General features: G+C 46.7%; 1 protein-coding gene across 2 annotated transcripts in view; it reads left to right on the top strand.

The window, feature by feature from the left end:
* Positions 1 to 21,063, top strand: part of klhdc10 (kelch domain containing 10) — a 35,372-nt gene extending 14,309 nt beyond the window's left edge. The window contains exons 2-10 of one of the 2 annotated variants that reach the window (XR_010967112.1): positions 2,855 to 3,076; positions 4,530 to 4,684; positions 7,765 to 7,913; positions 9,472 to 9,556; positions 12,203 to 12,269; positions 13,482 to 13,529; positions 14,771 to 14,910; positions 16,372 to 16,697; positions 20,648 to 21,063. Coding sequence is in view for 1 of the 2 variants with exons in the window: in XM_068005197.1 (XP_067861298.1) it covers positions 2,855 to 3,076; positions 4,530 to 4,684; positions 7,765 to 7,913; positions 9,472 to 9,556; positions 12,203 to 12,269; positions 13,482 to 13,529; positions 14,771 to 14,910; positions 16,372 to 16,581 (1,076 nt within the window). In the remaining variant the exon portion in view is untranslated. The remainder of the gene's footprint in view (positions 1 to 2,854; positions 3,077 to 4,529; positions 4,685 to 7,764; positions 7,914 to 9,471; positions 9,557 to 12,202; positions 12,270 to 13,481; positions 13,530 to 14,770; positions 14,911 to 16,371; positions 16,698 to 20,647) is intronic. The other variant, XM_068005197.1, reaches the window with a different exon arrangement.
* The last annotated feature ends 438 nt before the right edge of the window (positions 21,064 to 21,501 follow it).

Consider the following 21,501-nt stretch of genomic DNA (forward strand, 5'->3'; position numbering starts at 1 on the left):
GGCTGATCTGTATCTTAACTCCATCTACCTGCCTTGGTTCTGTAACCCTTAATACCCTGCCTAACAAAAAAATCCAAATCAGTTTTGAAATTTTCAATTGACTGCCCCCCCACCCCCCCCCAAATCCTCAACAGCTTTTTGGGGGAGAGAGTTCCAGATTTCCACTCCCCTTTGTGTGAAGAAGTGCTTCCTGACATCACCCCTGAACGGCCTAGCTCTAATTTTAAGGTTATGCCCCCTTGTTCTAGACTCCCCCGCCAGAGGAAATGGTTTCTCTCTATCTGCCCTACCAACTCTTTCTTAATCATCTTAAACACCTCAATTAGATCACTCCTAAATCTTCTATACTCAAGGGAATACAAGCCTAGTCTATGTAACCTGTCCTCACAATTTTTAACACCTTTATACCGTGCACTCGGTATAAACAAGTTGGGTTTGAAAAACAGATTGCCCTCCCCTCATTTCAGCCCCCAGCTTTTGCTCACTTTTTTTGTGGCTACTGATATTGAATAGAACAGAAGTTAACTGGTACGGAGAGGTGATGCCTTAAAAACCTAGAGTGCACTTACTGAAATGTGCTGAATAAGCAAATAGGTGACAAAGTCCAAGGTTAAGTTTGGTTCCTTCAAAACAAGTTATAATGAAGGTACACCGATGCTCTGAGGTCATCAGATGCTTCTCTGCTGCTCTTCAGATTTGTTGATTATCGCTATTTAGTTTTGTTGCTGTATATTAATAAGTAAAAGGTTGTAATGTTATTACTATTCGCTTTGGATCGTTGACAGTGTTTTGGTACTTTTAAGACAGAAGGGTGCTTGCGTTTGTGGGGTGGTTCCCTGGGGGCCTGCCTGTGTTTGTGGGGTGGTTCCCTGGGGGCCTGCCTGCGTTTGTGGGGTGGTTCCCTGGGGGCCTGCCTGCGTTTGTGGGGTGGTTCCCTGGGGGCCTGCCTGCGTTTGTGGGGTGGTTCCCTGGGAGCCTGCCTGCGTTTGTGGGGTGGTTCCCTGGGGGCCTGCCTGCGTTTGTGGGGTGGTTCCCTGGGGGCCTGCCTGCGTTTGTGGGGTGGTTCCCTGGGGGCCTGCCTGCGTTTGTGGGGTGGTTCCCTGGGGGCCTGCCTGCGTTTGCGGGGTGGTTCCCTGGGGGCCTGCCTGCGTTTGCGGGGTGGTTCCCTGGGGGCCTGCCTGCGTTTGCAGGGTGGTTCCCTGGGGGCCTGCCTGCGTTTGCAGGGTGGTTCCCTGGGGGCCTGCCTGTGTTTGCAGGACGGGGGTGGTCTCCGCACTACTTGGATCGCCACTTTAGATGGAGATTGTTGTGAGCTGCTCTAATTAAAATGGACAAACTCGGGTTGTATAATAATTCAAATATAAAGGTGAAAGTGACCACTGGAACCACTTCTACCAGCTGGTTCTTGTTGGGGTTTCCCTTCTGTTATTGTGTCCAATACAAAAACATGGAATGGGTCAACACCTCAGAACAATCACTGGGACTTCCCTTGCCTGTGATTACTGTGTTTTTATTTATTTATTTCCTGTTTGGTAAATTTGAATCCAGTTCAATTGTTTATGCTTCTCTCAAACTGTTTAAAAATTTCCACCTCCCCCATTTTACACATTGAATGCAGCTCCAAAAACCCATGTACCTTTGAATATCCTAGTGCTGAAATATTAGACTATTGCTCAGTTTTATTTACTTGCTTCAGTATGGTTAGGGCAAATGATTTGTCACCACAATATTCAGTGACAAATCCCACTAGTTTCTTCATTTTAGTTTTAAAAGTCCTGGAGGCAGCAAAAAAGCTAGATTCTAAGTGACACCGAATCACTTGCCCTGAACATTGGACCTGATCCACCTTAAGCAGAATGCATTCACCTAAGGTACTGACAGATCTCCTGTGGCGTTGCTCACAGTAGGTAGGAGGATGCAGTCTTATAGAAGAACAGTATAATGCACAGTGTATTAATCTGCTGCTAACATGCAGCTGTGTGCGATTTACTGTGTCCCTTTAAGGCCACGGGATGTAATCACTGTGCCTTCCTGGGTCATTTAGCAGCTAATTTTTCTGAGGCAGATCCTTGGGTTACAAGAGACCTTTTTTTTCAAACTGTGACTCCTGAACCCAACTCGAAAGTGTCTTCTGTTGGTTCGGAAGTTTCTCTAGAAATGATTTGCTTGCTTGCTTTCATTTGTAAAGTGTAACACAGGAATTTGCATGTGTTTTGAACACAGGTGTACTGTCTTTATAGATTTCCATCTAGCATGTGGTTTACTGTGTCTGTTTAAGGCCACAAGATGTAATTACTGTGCCTTCCTGGGTCATTTAGAGGCTAATTGTGTGCTGTGGCTCAGTGGGTAACACTCGCCTCTGAGTCAGAAGGTTGTGGGTTCAAGTCCCACTCCAGAGACTGGAGCACAAAATCTAGGCTGACAGTCCCAGTGCAGTACTGAGAGAGTGCTGCACTGTCTGTGCAGTCAGGTCAACGTAAAAGGTCCCATGGCACTATTTCAAAGAAGAGCAGTGGAGTTCTCCTTGGTATCCTGGCTAATATTCATCCCTCAACCAACATCACAAACAGGTTATCAGGCCATTATTACATTGCTGTTTGTGGGAGCTTGCTGTGCGCAGATTGGCTGCCACGTTTCCTACATTACAACTGTGACTACACTTCAAAAGTACCTCATTGGCTGTAAAGTGCTTTGGGACATCCTGAGGTCGTGAAAGGCACTATATAAATGCAAGTATTTTCTGTGGAGCTGCTTTTTGTCCTGATTACCGCATGATAGTACAGTAATTGTTAGTTGATGCAGGTGTGTGTGTGGTTGCCAAAATGGCTGAATTTTATTTTCACCCCTTTTCCAGGTCACATAGCACCACCTGCTCGAAGTGGGCACCGCTGCGTTGCAGATAATTCAAGCCTTTATGTGTTCGGAGGCTATAACCCTGACTTCGAGGAGTCGGGAGGGCCGGAGAATGAAGACTACCCACTTTTCCGTGAACTCTGGCGATACCATTTTGCCTCTGGCACCTGGCAGCAAGTGGGTACGGAGGGCTTCATGCCCAGGGAGCTGGCATCCATGTCAGGTACAGCTCATGTCACTTCTTGCATGCTTTTTGCCAGTACCAAATAAAGCTTTTATTCACTAGTGTTGCCATCTGGGTTTCTGTGAAGTATGATGGTAGGAGGTGTGGAATTTTGGGGCTGTGTCTACTGGAACTGCTTTAAAGGGAATGAAATGCTCAGGCATGCAACTTTTAGATTGTGCTTCCAAACTTAACATCTGTTTGGAAAGAGTATTTTGAGTTTTATAACGTAAGGGTCAGTGGTATTGGGAGTAATTTAAGGTGGTGATTTAAACGTTTCTCACAAGAAGCCTGTTGGCACGACATTAAAGGATATTCACTTAAGTATGACGCTTTTTTCTGTACCTCTGTCTCCCCTCTGCCCATAGTGCATTGGTACGTGTTGTCCATCAGTTTCACACATCTGGAATATGGGAATCATGTGACTTATTGTATTGGTCATGTGATTACCAGGGACCAATCTTTGCATTCATTATTTGTAGTTGGCCTATTCTTCTGCACCCCTCTGCCCCTTGTGAAATATGCAGATTAGGAAGAAAAAGCAATGTACTGAACGCTTTAGATAGGTGGTCTTCACCTTTTGTGCAATTAGTTTTATCCTTTCACAAACTTCTTACCTTACAATGCATTGCCATTTTAGGTACAGCTGACCTTTTTCAAGGCATTCCCTCCCTTCCTTTTCTCATTTTGTTTTCTTGCCATAGGTTGGAAATAAATAGACCTACTTCATACCAAAGGTGTTAGATAAGTGACCAATTTCAGTTTCTTTTCTCTGTTACTAGAGTCACCCCCCCCCCCCCCCCCCCACCCAAAACGCCGGGGAGCTAATGACACAATTTGAGTAAATTAGCTATGTGTGGGAGGCATACAGAGAGCGAGAGGGAAAGAGTTGGAGACAGACACAGCTTACAAAAGTGTGCAAGAAGCACAAGAGAATCAGAGGGGAGGGACGGAAAGAATTAGAGCAAGGATCAGGGGCAATTGTAGTAAGGCATTTTTTAAACAATGCTGCAGGAGATAAACAAGCATGCTAATGAAAAACCAATCGACAACAGAGTGTGTCAGATACTGAGACGAGAGAAAGTCTCTTGCGTGCAGACTAACACTCCGAGTATTGGGGAAAAGTTTAAACACCAACGTCTGTACAAGAGGCTGAGAGGCAGTGGCCGGCACACTTGGTGTATCTCTGTGTGAATCCAGCACAGATCCCCTTTCTGCAGCTGTTAAGTGTCCTCTGTGATACATTTTTTTGGGAGAGTCAAGATTCAGATCTTTGTAGGCATTGGTCTGCAGCATAAATCTGATGGCAACTCTCTACAATTGTAACGCTGCTTGCTGTTTCAGATTAATGGAATCCCTTGTTCTGTAAAGTTGTGTCCAATCTTTTTTGTGACTTATGTTGCAGTTTGATGGTGTAGCAGTGCTGACCAAACAAAATATCTCTTCCTTCCAGTTGTTTTACATGGTAATAACTTGCTGGTGTTTGGAGGTACTGGTGTTCCCTTTGGTGAGAGCAGTGGGAATGATGTCCATGTGTGCAACGTTAATTACAAGCGATGGGCACTGCTCAACTGTCGAGGGAAGAAGCCTAACCGCATATACGGGCAGGTCAGTAATGCTCTGCCCCTGAATGAATGGGGGTGACACGGCATACAATAACATACATTCCCGCCTGCTCGGCTGATGTGACCATGAAGGAAAAGCCTAACTTCTATTTTTTTTTCCCCCGCCTCTGCTGCCAATTTTTTTCACATTTCCTTATCTGAAGATGTCAAATCGTTGCTGGGGTCTGGTACCAATTGATCAGTGTCGGCACCCCTCTTAATTGATGGTCAAAGACTTACTGACAATGAGGGACATTACAGCTGAGTTTGGTCCTTTCCTCACCCAGCATCCATTACACACTCTCTTCCACTGGGGATTGCTGAACAGTGATCAGGAGCGGGAAGTTTGGCCAGTTATTCCCTCCCTAAATTCGGGACCATCAGGCTAGTTGTAGCACTTGAATCGCAGCCTGCTTGAGATTAGCTAACTTTTTACAAACCGGCACTCAAACCTGGAACCTACCCTGGTCTGTGTGGCTCAGCTGACTTGTTGGGTTCTGGCTCCTTGGGCACCAACAGCTTCTATTTTCTTACCCAAATGATCATTGGTCCTGTGTTAACCTAGACAGTGTGATGATTTGACTGTAGAGGGCATTACAGTGGACTCCCCCTCCTCCTGTCCACACAAGCACTTTCCAGCAGGTGTCACTGGATAGGGGTCAGGAGCAGGAACTGCTTTTTTCCCCCTCCTTCCCAACTTGGGACATTTTAGACCAATTATTGTGCCCTATTTGAACTCTGTTAACTCCTCGCCAACCAAGTCTCAAGCCTAAGGTCTCCCTGGTCTGTGTGGTGCCATACAATGATTCTGCTTTCAACAGCTTCTCTGTTGTCAGCGTTATTTCAATATTTTTGACTTAAGGTGAAGAGTAAAATTTTAAACACTCATTTCCAACTGGCCCTGTACCATAATTCCACTTTGCCATCGAGCTGGAGTGGAGAAATGCTGTGGGATTGGGCCAGGCACCTGATTAAATTTGGATCAGACAGAGGTGAGTTACAGCTCCATGGCTCTTCTCATCCTAGCTAATGTGACAGTCCCATACACATCCCTCTGTATTTGTGCTCGCTCTCTTTCCCACCCCTTTCCTTCCCTTCCCACCACCGCCAGTAGAGCTGAGTGGCTTTTTTTGTGTTTTTATTTTATCTTGATTGAAGTAATCATTTATCTGACCTTGGCAGTTGAAGAGCAATTTAATTTCAATTTTTTAAATATTTATCTAATATATTTTTTAAATGCTTCATTCATTGAATTAGGATATATAACTTTAAATTTACTCTAGATACCAATTTTGAATATTTGTATGTCTTAATATCCTTTGTGTGTGGTGTTTTGGCACAGTGAAATATATCCTGAAAATGCTGAGGCATAGGAAGCATAATCTGTTCTTGCTTTGCTACGTTCCAACCAATTGTGTTGTGCTCAGCAAAAGTCAAATCTGAATAGGTCACTTCACCCTCTTCCTCTTGATTTGCTATATTGGAAGCACTTGTGTCTTACAAATGAGTTCACTACATTCTTCAGAGCGTGCAGCTGGCTCAGCTCCTGTTAGATCAGGCAGGCAAACTAACAACCTCAAAAGAGATTGTTGTGCTCTCCCACCCACCCCTTGACTTCACTGCCCATCGATCCCCCTGTTTCCAGTTGGGTGCCCCGTGATTAGTGCTAGGGAAGGGACATCAAACGGTCTTAATTCCCCCGAATTGTGGGGGGAGGGGGGAGAAATCAACCAGGGTTTCTGCGCCTGATTGCTATCTTGCAGCCCTTGCTGAATGTGTGTGGACATTGGGAGAGGACTGACTTGGGTATTGATTGTGAAGCCCTTGTGGATCAAACAGCCTGCTCACACTCCCTTCTGAGGCTCACAAAGGAATAATGGCCACTGAGGCAGGTTACCAGAGGGTGGATGCTGCAGGTGCAGCTGTACCCCCAAGGAGGAGTCGAAACCTACAGAAGAAAAAAGTTGGTGGAGAAAATTGGTGAAAATATCTATATAATAGATCAGAAATCTTACATCTGCACGCACTTCCTGTCAGCTTTTTGCCACAGCACTGCTGCTGGTGGGAAGGTGTAATTACAGCATGCCACGTTTACATAGGCAGTTTCTATTATATGTGGACATAGGAATTTATAATGGCAATTTAAAAATAAAGAGCGAATTAATGACTTTTCAATGGACCTGAATTTGTCTGTGTCTCCCAGTCCAATTATTCCTCACCTGAACACTACACGTTGTCTTGACTATCCATGTGCAACACTATGGGAGATCAACTAATATTTGATCATATGTCTCTGCCCCTTATCTGACGACAGTACTATAGCGTGCACTATAGCTTTTTTTTCCAGGTGAAAGTGCCACCTCTAATTGTAGAAGTTGGCCAGAGAGGAGGGGTAACTCTTTTTGTTCTTTATGAAATGACAAGCCTTTCTTTGGTCCAGTGGTTTTCAAACTCTACTGTACGGAGGTGGGAGGGGAGACCTTCATCCTAACTTCTGATCGAAAGCCACGCAATGGAGATAAGTGTGAATTAGTGGACAGCAACAGAAATCCGGAGGTGCTAGTCAGTCAACAGATCCCAAAAAAATGTTCAGAATTCTTGACACCTTGAAAGCACAGTCAACCCAGACAGACCAGTCTGACCTCGTGCACCACATAGCGTCCGGGGACCTCCCCCAATTTGCCAACTTATGTCCTGGCCCAAGGGAGTCAAAGTATTGTCCGTCTGTCTGTTGCATAATATCTGTTGTGCAGCCTTGGAGGGCCACATCTAAAGCTTAACTGCGTGTACCTATTAATTTGCTGACATCTCAAGCTGCTGGCCCTAACAGCTCTTGGTGTTCTGATTTAGGATTTATCCACCAATGGAGGCAACATTGCAAAAAAAAAAACCCAGCCCTTTCCAACCCTCCACTCCTACACAATTCGAACAGGACAAACCAGGGAATATGAAATAGAAGCAATCTTGGACTGCGTAGCCAGGACTCGGAGCCACACGTGGTACATGAGCTGCAATTTAGACAACCTTTTCTTCCCCCTCCCCATCCTAGTCCTTCATGTGTATCTTTGCTTTTAACTATTCCAGGCGATGGTGATCATAAATGGCTACCTGTACATATTTGGTGGGACAACTGGTTATGTTTACAACACAGATTTGCACCGATTAGATCTTACAGCTCGGGAATGGATACAGCTGAAACCAAACAACCCTCCTAGCGATTTACCGGAAGAAAGGTGAGCCACAACCGATTGTCAGATCAGTGCAGCCCTCGATCACAAGGTATTTTGGGGTTTCAGATCTCGTTTGATTTGACTGTACGTTTTTATGGGTGGTTTCTTATGTGTAACTGATTTTTTTAAAAAAGAAAATGGTTTGGTTTTGTTTTTTAAAAGGAAAATTTGGCACTGGCAGTGAGCCAGTGTTTACACCCACTGAGACTGAGCCCCTCAGACCAGGAAGAGCCCTGCTTTGATCAATGCCTGTGTTCAAGTACGCACCCCGACCTGGCTAATTTTGGACTCAGTGACTCCGGGTTAGGGAGGGGGCGATGGGCCTGGATTCACACATGGACATTGGGTGGGGGAAGGGGTGATAGTGATACTCCTTCCCAAGGAGTATCAGCAGGGTGCTCGGGTACAGACAAGATCAGGCCTAGCTGTGACTTATTTCCCCCCTCCCCACTCTCCGCCCCCCCAAACCTCTAACATCACTAACGATCGGGAGCTCTTTATTCTCTTTGCTTTCTCCTCCCCAATCCAGGCGGGTTCTGTACACATCACGGATTTAGTCAAGGGTTTGCCCTGTTCTGTGCCACTCACCAGCAACAACTCGCTTTTCCATAGTGCTGTTCACACACAGGAGAACAGCTCAAAGTGCATAACACTAGGAAAGAAAAACGTGCATTTATATAGCACCTTTCACGATCTTAGGACATCCCAAAGTGTTTTACAGCCAATAAAGTACTTTTAAAGTGTAGTCACTGTTGTAATGTAGGAAAATACAGCAGCCAATTTGCACAAAGCAAGGTGCCACAAGCAGCAATGAGATAATGATCAGATAATCTGTTTTAGGTTTTGGTTGAGGGATAAATATTGGCCAGGGCACCAGGGAGAACTGCTCTTACTCAAAATAGTGCTGTGGGATCTTTTACGTCCACCAGACAAGGCCTTGGTTTAACGCCTCATCTGAAAGATGGCACCTCCGACATTGCAGCACTCCCTCAGTGAGTGTGTGAGCCTGGATTATGTGCTCACGTCTCTGAGAACAAACTAGTGGGAGACGAGCAGCCGAGGAATGGGAAAAACGGAGAGTGTTGGGTGAGGAAACCAAAGGCAAAGAAGAGTTCTGAGGTGTCAGAGGGGAATGGGCAGGAGCCGAGGGGCTGAACGAACGACCACCAGCGCTGAAGCAAAGGGAGCGGCAGAAAAGGAGAAGGCCGGTGTTGGAGTCGTTGCGTGTGGTGGGGGGACGTAACGCAGGAGAACACAGACATGGAGTGGGCCGAGGCCTTGGACTGCCGAGAATTTTGAAGTCAAGTTGCTGGAGCATAGGGAGCTTAGATGCAAGACTTTATGTGGGTGACCTGCAGGCTGGAGTGCTCTGTGTTGAGGCAGGGAGACCGGCTGGGGGAGTGTTGGAGAGGTCCATTTGCAGTCTACCTTAATGGCTCTCTAGGGGTGTACGAGCTCTTACTGTACAGCTTCAAGGACTGGATGCTGGGGTGGGGGAGTGGGGGGGGTGGAGGATAAAGTACAGCTAAGTAAGAATGTTTGGGGCTACTTGTATTTTCAGGTACCGACATGAAATTGCACACGACGGACAGAGGATATACATATTAGGAGGGGGAACATCGTGGACAACGTATCCACTAGATAAGGTAGGGAGAGATCACTCCTGTCACACTTTCCTGTTTGTTCCAGGATTGAATTGTGGGTTTATAACAAATGTTGAGATGGCTTGGTTAACTATTTTGTTAAACTCCATGTATGCAAAAAAAAAAATGATTGCAGAGGGCCAGGGAGGAGGGTGTTGGGCTGCTCTTGGAGCATTGGACTCCATTCAGAGGACCGGGGTGATGCAGAATGTAATACTCCAGGGGTCAGTGTCAGACTGAGGGGTGATGCAGAATGGAATACCCCAGGGTCAGTGTCAGACTGAGGGGTGATGCAGAATGGAATACCCCAGGGGTCAGTGTCAGACTGAGGGGTGATGCAGAATGGAATACCCCAGGGTCAGTGTCAGACTGAGGGGTGATGCAGAATGGAATACCCCAGGGGTCAGTGTCAGACTGAGGGGTGATGCAGAATGGAATACCCCAGGGGTCAGTGTCAGACTGAGGGGTGATGCAGAATGGAATACCCCAGGGTCAGTGTCAGACTGAGGGGTGATGCAGAATGGAATACCCCAGGGTCAGTGTCAGACTGAGGGGTGATGCAGAATGGAATACCCCAGGGTCAGTGTCAGACTGAGGGGTGATGCAGAATGGAATACCCCAGGGTCAGTGTCAGACTGAGGGGTGATGCAGAATGGAATACCCCAGGGTCAGTGTCAGACTGAGGGGTGATGCAGAATGGAATACCCCAGGGTCAGTGTCAGACTGAGGGGTGATGCAGAATGGAATACCCCAGGGTCAGTGTCAGACTGAGGGGTGATGCAGAATGGAATACCCCAGGGTCAGTGTCAGACTGGGGGGTGATGCAGAATGGAATACCCCAGGGTCAGTGTCAGACTGAGGGGTGATGCAGAAGGGAATACTCCAGGGGTCAGTGTCAGACTGAGGGGTGATGCAGAAGGGAATACCCCAGGGGTCAGTGCTTGGACCTATATTGCTTCCTATGTTGTAGAGTGAAGGGAATAGGTTGAACACTGGGAAAGGGACCTGGGAGATGATGTGCAGCAGGAACCAGAATCACCCCAAATTTAGCCCATGACATGGTGGGAAGGCTGGTGTGCTGCTATGCGGGCGGGCGTATAATTCCTGGTCAAAAGGTCGGAGCCAGACTAAAGACAGTCCCCCAGCCCTCCCAATAGGAGGTTGCGAGTCAGGCTAACAACCTGTTGACGTAAAAATGCTTTTTGTTACGGAAACAGCCCAAAGACAAGATGAGTCTGTCACAGACTGACACATATAAACGTCAACTGTGAAGAACCCCAATCTGCTGGATGTAAAAGCAAGGTGATACTCTGATCGGAGCCTGATAACTTGCTCTGGACAGACGGTAGTGGATAAAATGGGTTGCCACATGTTCCACTAGGCACAGGAGCTGCTAACTAACAAGTGGAAAGGGACTGAGCTATGAAGATTGATTACAGAAGCTCAGACTCTACAGTGTAGAGAGAGATAAGGAGGGGACTAGCACTGTTCATAAAATATTTAATGTCATAGAAATATTGAATCTAGAATACTATTTCAAGGTTAAGTCTGGATAATTTAAGTTAGTGAGCGGCGTATTTTAAAACTGATCTTTAGTTCAACAACTTGCATATAAATAGCACCTTTAACGTAGTAAAATGTCTCAAGGTTCTTCACGAGCGATTATCAAACAAAATTTCACACTGAACCATATAAGGAGATATTAGGGAAGGTGACCAAAAGCTTGGTCAAAGAGGTAGATTTTAAGGAGTGTCTTAGGGGGGAAGAGAGAGAGGTTTGGGGAGGGAATTCCAGAGCTTAGGGCCTAGGCAGCTGAAGGCACGGCCACCAATGGTGGAGCCATTAAAATCGGGGATGCGCAAGAGGCAAGAAGTGGAGTGCAGAGATCTGAGGGTTTGTAGGGTTGGAGGAGCTTAGAGATGGGGAGGGGCGAGGCCATGGCATTTGAAAATAAAGATGAGAATTTTGAAATCCCGACTGGGAGCCAATGTAAGTCAGCGAGCACAGGGGTGATGGGTGAACGGAACTTGGTGCGAGTTAGGATACGGGCAGCAGAGTTTTGGATGAGCTCAAGTTTATGGAGGGTGGAAGATGGGAGACCAACCAGGAGAGCTTTGGAATAGTCTAGTCTGGAGGTAACAAAGGTATGGATGAGGGTTTCAGCAGCCGATGAGCTGAGGCAGGGGCGGAGACGGGCGATGTTACGGAGGTGGAAGTAGGCGGTCTTGGTGATGGAGCAGATGTGTGGTTGGAAGCTCATCTCTGGGTCAAATAGGACGCCACGGTTGTGAACGGTCTGCCCTTTAATTTTTTTTTACCAGGTCAGATAATGGAGAGGGACATTAGGGAAGTTCACAGTGCAGTTGGATGCTGGGCTGGGTGAGTTGTAGGGGGAGCTCAGTGGGTCCAATAGTTTTCTCCTTGTTCAAAAATCAATTACTGTCTATGTCTAGAATATTTCACACTGCAGTGTTCTATAATCAGTCTCTGTGATAGGTGGGATAAGGGGAAGTTATCGGTGGGGGGGTGGGCGGTGGAAATGCTGAAATATAGACTTAATCTCCTGTATCTGTCCCCCTCCCTCGGTCCACCCCACAACCCTGCCTCAAAGATTTAAATCCAAGACTTAACACCTTATTTCATTTTCAGATACATGCATATAACTTGGAGACTAATACATGGGAGGAGATACAAACAAAACCACAGGAGAGAACAGGTAAGTCTGGAAAATACCACTTCTGCTCAAAATTGTCATGGGACGGGAACATTGAACTCTGCAGTTTGAAGGGTTTTTTAAATCTCATGCCTCCTTTTTTCTACTAATTTTCTCCTCCTCCCATCTCTTACCTCTTCCATCCCCTCCATGCTTGGAGTGCAATTCTGACAGGCGTTGGACACCCTCTGATACCTTGCCCAAGTGTGGGAACTTTCAAACTACAGTGGAACCTCAGGAGCCAGCAGGAGTTAAGGCTTTGATTTCAGGAGTCACTGGATCTGAGCCATTTTTAAAAAAAGCTCTGATCTTTAAAGGAAATTATTTAAAATCACGAGAGATAAAATCAGCTGCTTTATCATCTCCCCTTCCCCCCCCCCCACAAGGTGTTTGCTTAGTTTTGTACTGAAGTTTCTTTTGGAAGTCTGTCTTTTAAAATGATGAACTATTTTCTCCCACTCCTCGACTGCAACAGCAACTTGCTTTTATATAGCACTTAAAAACCTTCCCAAGGTGTTTCAGAGATGGGGAACAGACGCTGAACCATGGAGTGTGAGATTAAGAAGGGTGACCGGATGCTTGGTCGAAAAGCTGGGTGTTGAGAAGATGCTGTGAGGGTGAGGTAGCTGCAGGTGGTGATGCACAAAAGGCCACAGTCAGACGCCCAAAGGGTACAGCTGGGGATGCAAGGCTCCAGGGGGTTGCAGAGATGAGGCTGCAGACATTGTGCGGCAAGACTGGGGAAGAATTTGAAGATGAGAATAAAAGTTATTTTGTTGTCTGCCCAACGTATCAAATTAATCGGTATCTGCGCCTGTTTGTATCTCCTGATTCTGATGTTTTCTGCCACTGATTTTGCTTGTCTGACCTGGTGGAGGAGGGGTTACAACCCCTCATCCTGGAAGATAATTAGGCTTTCATTGTATAGTGAAAATGTCAGCAGTAGTGAGGTGAGTGCAGTGACTGTTTTGTACTCTTTTTTTATTTGAGGTGGTGGTAGAGATGCTCTTTAATAGTACAAATTAGCCCTGGAGATTCATTTTCTAGTGTGGTTAGAAACTTCGTGCATTTTTCATTCATTATCTGAGTTAGAAGCTCATCTCTCGCCCCCTTCTCCACCCCCCCCCCCCCCACCCCACTCCAGACTAACCCCACCTGCTCATTCTGTAGCCATGTTCGTAACTGATATTCTGTGGCTTTCTGTTTCTCCTGTAGGTTTTCCTGCGGCCAGAAGATGTCATAGCTGTGTACAAATAGGGCATGGTAAGTAGAAACTGTTGGCAAGAATATTTAGCTTGGCATCAGTGAACTGTAACTAGCTCGGTTGTAAATCTTGATCCCCCCCGGGCTGTGTCTCGCGTTGCATTTCTATATATCACCAAAATAGGCTTTTCCTTTAATGGGGAAACCCTGATGATGCTCAGGTGTTTTCTCTTCCTGATACAAGTTTGAGAATTAAAATAAAATAACCCCCTTGGGCTGTCACCACCGTTCAGTTTTTCAGTGGGCCGCCTGGAAATTTCTTATAAACTGGTCACCAAAACTTTGGTTTTTGAATGACAACTCTTTTTATTGTTCCTTCTCTGATTCAGGGCTCTGTGGGTAGCACTCCCGCCTCTGAGTCAGAAGGTCGTGTGTTCAAGCCCCCACTCCAGAAACTTGAACACAAAATCTAGGTTCGAGTACTGAGGGAGTGCTGCATTACCAGAGGTGCCGTTAAATGTAAATGAGACGTTAAACCAAGGCCCCGTCTGCCCCCTCAGGTGGACATAGAAATAGTGCCATGGGATCTTTTAAGAGTTCTCTCTGGTATCCTGGCCAACATCACTAAACAAAAATAGATTATCCGGTCATTATTCACTAGAGTTTAGAAGAATGAGAGGTGATCTCATCGAAACATATAAAATTCTAACAGAACTAGACAGACTAGATGCAGGGAGGATGTTCCCGATGGATGGGGAATCCAGAACCAGGGGTCACAGTCTCAGGATACGGGGTATGCCATTTAGAACCGAGATGAGGAGAACTTTCTTCACTCAGAGGGTGGTGAACCTGTGGAATTCGCTACCACAGAAGGCAGTGGAGGCCAAGTCATTAGATGTATTCAAGAAGGAGATAGATATATTTCTTAATACTAAAGGGATATGGGAAAAAAGCAGGAACGGGGTACTGAGTTAGACAATCAGCCATGATCATTTTGAATGGTGGAGCAGGCCCAAAGGGCCGAATGGCCTACTCTTGGTCCTATTTTCTATGATTATCACATTGCTGTTCGTGGGACCTTGCTGTGCACAAATTGGCTGCCGCGTTTCCTACATTACAACAGTGATTATATTTCAAAAGCTCTAAAGTGCTTTGGGACCGTCCCGAGGTTATGAAAGTTGTTATACAAATGCAAGTCTGTCATTTTCTTTGCTGTCTGGCAATGTGGAGATAATGGGCTACTGAGGTGGTTGATTTCGTTTTCAGTCGCAGATAGTCCTTAATCCTGTCATCTTTTGCAGACGTGTACGTGTGTGGTGGGTATAATGGCGAGGTGATACTTGGGGACCTCTGGAAGCTTAGTTTACAAACTTTCCAATGGGCTAAACTGCCTGCAGAAATGCCTGAGCCAGCTTACTTCCACTGTGCAGCAGTCACCCCGGTGAGTAGCTCGGAGTTAGGCTTTCCCCGCTAGTATATTTCTAAACCGCAGTCGGCGTCACAGCTGGGCCCGAGTCTGTCCTTGGCCAACACCCTCTATTGATATCCAGTAGCAATAAGGATTGGGAGCTTTTTTTAAACCTTGATCCTACTGCCACCCCAGTTGAGATTCTTCAACTTGGCTCAAAACTGGGATTGAGCCTGTGACCTTCCTGCTGTGTATTGGCTCAGCTACTCACTGCCTTGCTCTGCTGACTCACTGGGGAAGCTAGAGTAAGATTTTTATAGAGTAGTAAGTGAACCACCAGTTCTTCTGTATCCTGCCCCTAACCAGGGTCTTGTACAAGGACAAGACTGAGTGCTTTGTTTTATATTGAATAGTTCTACTTACCCAACCTAATATGGCTTCCTGGCGTTGATCATGAACCTTTAGAGTTCTGAACAATATCCCGAAGATCCCTTTCTCTCTCTCAACTGGTTTTGATTCGGTGCCCTGTAGGGTGTAAGTACACTTGGTATTGATCCTGCCCAAGTGCACTTATCTAAGTTAAAGGCCATTTGGCAGTGTTTGGTCCATTCTCCCAGCGCATTTAGATCCATTTGCTGAAGTTCCTTCTGCACAGTCCTGACACTTGGACACGTTTTAGTGTCATCTGCAAACTTAAGGACCATTTCCCCCAACACCTACATCTAGGTCATTTATCAAACTAGTAAACAGCAACGGCATCAAGACCGATCCCTGTGGGACAGGGCTGGTAACTGGATTCTGCTGCTCTCCGGCCTCCAAACAGATCCATAGCCATTAACCCCAAGTTTCTGCCTTCAGGAATGTGGTCAGTTCCTAAACCATTGTAGCAGCTCCCCACCAATCCCACAAGATTCTGTCTTGCAGAGTAATCTGTTGTGGGGTACCACAAAGGCTCTATGGACCAGCTGCTCGTCTTTGTAACGGAATCCAGAATATATTTAAAAAAAGAAAGAGCAGGGGAAAGCAACTAAGTGAATAACGCTTTGAGCGGTGACAGGCACGATGGGCTGAATCACTGCTCTGTGCTGTAAAATTCTGACTCTAATATGAGATTGATATTTGTCCCCTCAAAATCCTCCTCCTTTCGAAGCCTATGGTCTCTCTCCCCTCCCCTCACAGCAGCAATCTGCCTCTCGAATGATTCCAGTAAATCTGTCTCCACTGGCTTACCCTGAACACTGTTCCAGACGATCCACTTCAAGCCCTGGTATCACAAAATGCGCTCTCCCAACACCACTCAAGCTTCGTGATCTGTAATGGGAGAGCAGGTGGGTTTCTTCCACAGTTCCAAAGGGCACTGTGGAAAATCTCCCGCGCCCACCACCTCACTGAGATGCTGGTGTCAGCGCTGCAGGACTTTATTTCTGGTGGCAGTACTGTACAGGCTGATGGTCGTTGCTTATTGTTCCCTTTGTGTGTGTGTTTGATTTGCAGGCTGGCTGCATGTACATACACGGTGGAGTGGTGAACATCCACGAGAACAAGCGGACTGACTCACTCTACAAAATCTGGCTGGTGGTGCCCAGCCTGTTTGAACTTTGCTGGGACAGGCTGCTGAAGAGCCTCCCGCAGCTAACTCAGTTCTCCACGACGCAGCTGCTCAATCTTGGACTCACGCAAGGACTCGTGGAGAGACTGAAGTGACTCCCGGAGGTAGGGAGAGAGAGAGAGAGGGACACGGATTCTGCGATATGGGTGATGGGCAGTGTTGGAGGAAGCTGCTGGGAAGAAGACTCCTCAAAGCCTTATCTGCCATAAGTGTTAGTTGCCTCAGTTATTTTTTTTAAAACATCCTGCCACTTTGTCACGTCAAGTGAAGCGGACTGACCCCTTCCCCCGCCCACCGCCCCTCTCCCCCAAACCCACCTCCTCTCAAAACAGACAGGCTAAGTGGAGCCCACTTTACCATTTTTTTTAAAACCCTTGCACTCAGCAGACTTGTCCTGACTCTGGGGTTGGCTCCGGTTTTGAGATACAGGTCAGTCAGCCTCTAGAAGGGGGGCTGTTTCCAAGCTCTGGTCCCATCGGCTGAACCAACACCGGCAACTCCCAACATCTCGGGCCAGTTTTTTTTTTAATCGTGATGCTCACGATTCGAGTGAGAAATTCTCCCCCCACGCCCTCCCCCAATGTCAATTCCATCCATGAACCCCGAGCTCTGACGGGGCTGAGGGTCCCATCTGAAACATTGGCCTCTTAGTTATTTTTTTTTAAATTTCCCCTTCACCTGCTGCCAGACCTGCAGTGCATGTCCAGTATTTTCTGTTCCGATTTCAGATTTCTATCTTTTAATCTGTTCTGGCTGGGGTGGAGGGGGTTCTGTTTCTCATTTTCCCCTCCTCCATTTAAACCGTTCTCCCATCAAGAGCAAAAAAACCAGCAAGTGGTTGCCTTAAACGCTGTTTTAATCACCGTGAGTACTTTTCATTGGACCCAAGGAGTCTGCTCCCGTTCCACTGACTGTCGATGTCAATCGTGTGTTTGTTTCAGCTATGCTGATTTGGATTCAATTTACTGTCCTGTGTGTGTGATTTTTATAAAGTTATGATTGTTCATGTGATTTAGAAAAAGGAAGGAAGATTCAGATGTTGCATTAATCTTACTGCCTTGGTTTAGGGTCACCCTCCCCTTGCATCCTAGCAAACCCGTGAAGAATTGCACGATTAATAATCGGATGGCAAAGGGCTTGGGTCAGTGTGAGAGGGCGTCTTTGATCGAGCCGGTGATCTGGGGCCGTTGCAGAAACCACCCCCCCACCCCACCCCACCAACGAATTTCTCCTCTTGCTGCGGGAATGGGATCTGTGGCATTTTAGAAAGTTCCTGACAGTGAATGTGCCAGTTTCCGATTGACAAGCGATCGATAATCTGGCTGAGGGAAGAATCTCACTGACAAATTTACTGTTCTACTCAGCTGTGGTGACAATGAAGGCAAATTCTGACTGCACCATTCAGTGTTTGGGGTTTCTCTTTCTCTTTTCCCTCTTCTGCCCCCCCCCCCCCCCCCCCCCAAAAAAAGACCTTGCACCAACAGTGAGCTACTTGTTGAAATATATTTCACAGCAGTTGCTGAGCAGAAATCTCAGGGTTTGAATGCAGGAGCCTGGACCACAGCCTGTTCAAGTGAGGTGGGGCTACTGAGAGTTGAAAAAATCCAGTGGAACCCTGAAGACCAAGTAGGGAACAAATACCTGTGATAGTCACCATTTTTTCCCTTTTACGGTGTGTATATGCCCTGCTCCGGCCAAACTGGCCCACCCCTCTCCTCTCCCCTCTGCCCTGCTCCGGCCAAACTGGCCCACCCACTCTCGTCCCAAAGTGCTCTCACCACTTCTCTTTCTCCTCTTCCCCCCCCCCCCCCCCCCCCCCAGGTCAGGGCTCTCTTTCTCCTCTTTCCCCCCCCCCCCCCCCCCAAGGTCAGGGCTCTCTTTCTCCTCTCCCCCCCCCCCCCCCCCCCCCCCCAGGTCAGGGCTCTCTTTCTCCTCTTCCCCCCCCCCCCCCCACCCCCCCCAAGGTCAGGGCTCTCTTTATCCTCCTCTTTCCCCCCCCCCACACCCAAGATCAGGGCTCTCTATCTCCTCTCTCCTCCCCCTCCCCCTCCCCCTCCCCCCCCAAGGTCAGGGCTCTCTTTCTCCTCTTCCCCCTCACTGCTCCCCAGGTCAGTGTTCTACTATTGATTCACATTGAGTAGATTTCCAATAAGGAATTTTGGCAATTTGTTGATTTTTGCCAGGGTGTTCTGATCTTTCGCAGACTCATTTACCGCCCCCCCCCCCACCCCCACCCCAAACCAAAAACCCTCCTGTTGGTGGCAGTAAGTTTGTGTGCTGCCTATTAGTTTGAACTTGAACTCTTTTGGCTCACTTTGCTTTAACACTATAGTGAGCTGGTCTGCTCAGTGTCATCTGTGAGCAGTGCAGCGACTAAATAAAATGCTCCAAGTGTTGTGACCCGGTGGGAGCTGCCCTTCTATGGGTCCCTCGATCCCGTGCATTCCATGTGCAATGGATGTTACACAATATCGAGAGTTTGTAGTTAATCTGGTCCATAAATAGAGAGCTAGGAATTCCTGTCTTGCTCTTTGGGCTTTGGTTTGGAACATTTGGAATGTCTTTAAATCTTCTCGCTTGCATCAATCAGCCAACCATTGACAACTAGCAGCAATGTAGAGCACAGGAGCACATGACTTGTGAGCAACTGGGCTGTTGCAGGAAATCAGATTGCAACTGGTAAATCGGTTAGCAACTGTCGCAACCCAAAGCCTACAAGGAAAACAGTATATTTAATGCTTGTCCTGAACACGTGCTCACACTGGGGCTCTGACCAGCTAAATTGCCATGGTGAAAGTTGTGTGTGCTGGCACAGTGCCTGCTGTGTGTGTGTGTGTGTGTGTGTGTGTGTGTGTGTGTAGTGACTGTTAGCTGTGAACCTGTTCTCTCTGGGTGAATGCAATGGTTGGGATTTGAACCTGTTCCTGTTCTGCCCTTGTCACAATTACCATCCTCAAACAGAAGCCTATTTTAATGAACCTTCAGAATTTTAAACTCCTCTTTACCAAGAGTCCAACTGACATTTTGCAAAACTCTTAAGCTGAGGCTTTACCCAAGAAACCCATTTTAATGATGGGATCTAAATAGGGGTGGGGTCAGTCCTTTTTTAAAAAATTTTTTTGATTGTCCATATTTGATTTTAAATCATCGCAAGGATTCTCCCCCCCCAACCCCCTTTGTAAAATTGTTAATAAAAGCATGAATTAATCTGTTGAATTGCTCATCGTGTGTTTGTGACCAGCCTCAAGGCACTGTGGCCCCTGAGTGTCTACAATCCAACCAGTGGCCTTTGTATTTCCAGAGTTCAACCACCCAGTAAATCTGATTCTCCCAGTCCAAGATGTGGACACCTTCCTGGGGTACGGTTCCAGGCCAGCGAGGTACCCTCCAGCCTCTGGCCGATTTCTGTCTAAGAGCGGCAGTAAGCTTTTCAGCTACAAGGCCAGCACTGGCCGGACGGCTCCAGTACTCGTGCGACAGGCACAAGCATGTGCTTCCAGTACTGGTCAGTAGATAGCAACCGGGAGCAGGAACTCCCTGTTTTCTTCCTCCCAACGAGTGTGCGAAAGATGAAAGTTATTCCCTTGATGTACTTGGGTGTAGTGTCTAAATATATGACACCTTCTTACACACTGGAACTGAGGTAGGAGGAAGTGTTGAGTCAGGAGACATCGAATGCACTATTTATTATTGTAACCGTGAGCCACTTCATGTGTATGCCAGCAGCTATTGGATTACAGCCTGATTTTGTCCACGCATGCACTTTCCATGGGGAAGGGGGTGTTCCCTGGGTAGTGAGCAGAAGTGTGAAACCTGCTTTCCTTCACCAGCCCCTGTGCCCCCCCCCCCCCCCCTCTCCTTGGAGTCATTTTCTCACTTAACCAACAGGTATAAAAGCAGAAAATGCTGGAAAAACTGAGGTCAGGCAGCAACTGTGGAGAAAGAAACAGTTAATGTTTCAGGTCTATGTTCTGATGAAAGGTCACTGACCTGAAACATTAATTCTGTTTTTCTCTCCACAGATGCTGCCTGACCTGCTGTGTGTTTCTAATATTCTCTGGCTTTATTTCAGATTTCCAGCATCTGCACTATTTTGCTTTCATTTCTAGGGTATGCAGGGGTTGAATCTGCCTAATGGGAAATGTTATTAACACTATATAGGTTTCTGTATGAAGTACAAAGGTACAGGCTGAAGCAATGCAGTGCAAGAAAACCAGGCTGATGTCAGCCCCAACTCAACCAAACCTCTAGATACTGCAAAGGTGGTTAAGCTTGACGAGAGGGAAAGAAACCCTCGAATTTATGGTGACAGAGGTAACCTATCTTTCATGGAGGATGCCTTAGCAACTCTCCCTCAGTGGCTGGGACACGAGTTCTCTGTGATCGGTGCTCACTTTGTTTTCGATAGTTGTTTCTACAGCTTATTTTTGAATTGTGATTTAATAACAAAACCCACCTGTGGGGGACACTGGTGAAATTTGCTCATTATGTTGGCTGCATATTAATCCAGAACATGTACTTTTAGTTTAAAACTTGAACATAACTAAACTTTAGCAATAAAGTTGTCTTTCAATCATTGTCCTGCCATTGTAATAACCTCTTTCTGTAGCTGCTGTCTACTCCTGCTTGATTCCAGTCCTGAATGAGGCAACTGTTACTGCCAGTGTGTTCTAAAGGAGCCAGCAGTCTTCTGCTGCAGAAAATGATACCCACCTTGCTATTTAAAAAGCACAAGCATGCCACATGTGAGCACAACACAAAACTGGCCTCATTTACCTTTTGCAGAGGACAAGGTGGATAGTTTCATGAACACATGTATGCTCTGTTTTGTAGGTGTTTTAAAAAAAACAAGCATGGGCCATAGACTGTTTTATCTTCACCTATACAGGGAAACCCCAAGCATAATCATCTTACTACTGCATTGGCCAAATGGCTGCCAGTCATGTACCCTTAACCAGCAACTGGTAACACTTGTAAGGGGCACTAAATTGTGATCAGGTGAGGGCAGTCGTAGT

Source organism: Heptranchias perlo, chromosome 24 (assembly GCF_035084215.1).
Source record: "Heptranchias perlo isolate sHepPer1 chromosome 24, sHepPer1.hap1, whole genome shotgun sequence".
Lineage (NCBI taxonomy): Eukaryota > Metazoa > Chordata > Chondrichthyes > Hexanchiformes > Hexanchidae > Heptranchias > Heptranchias perlo.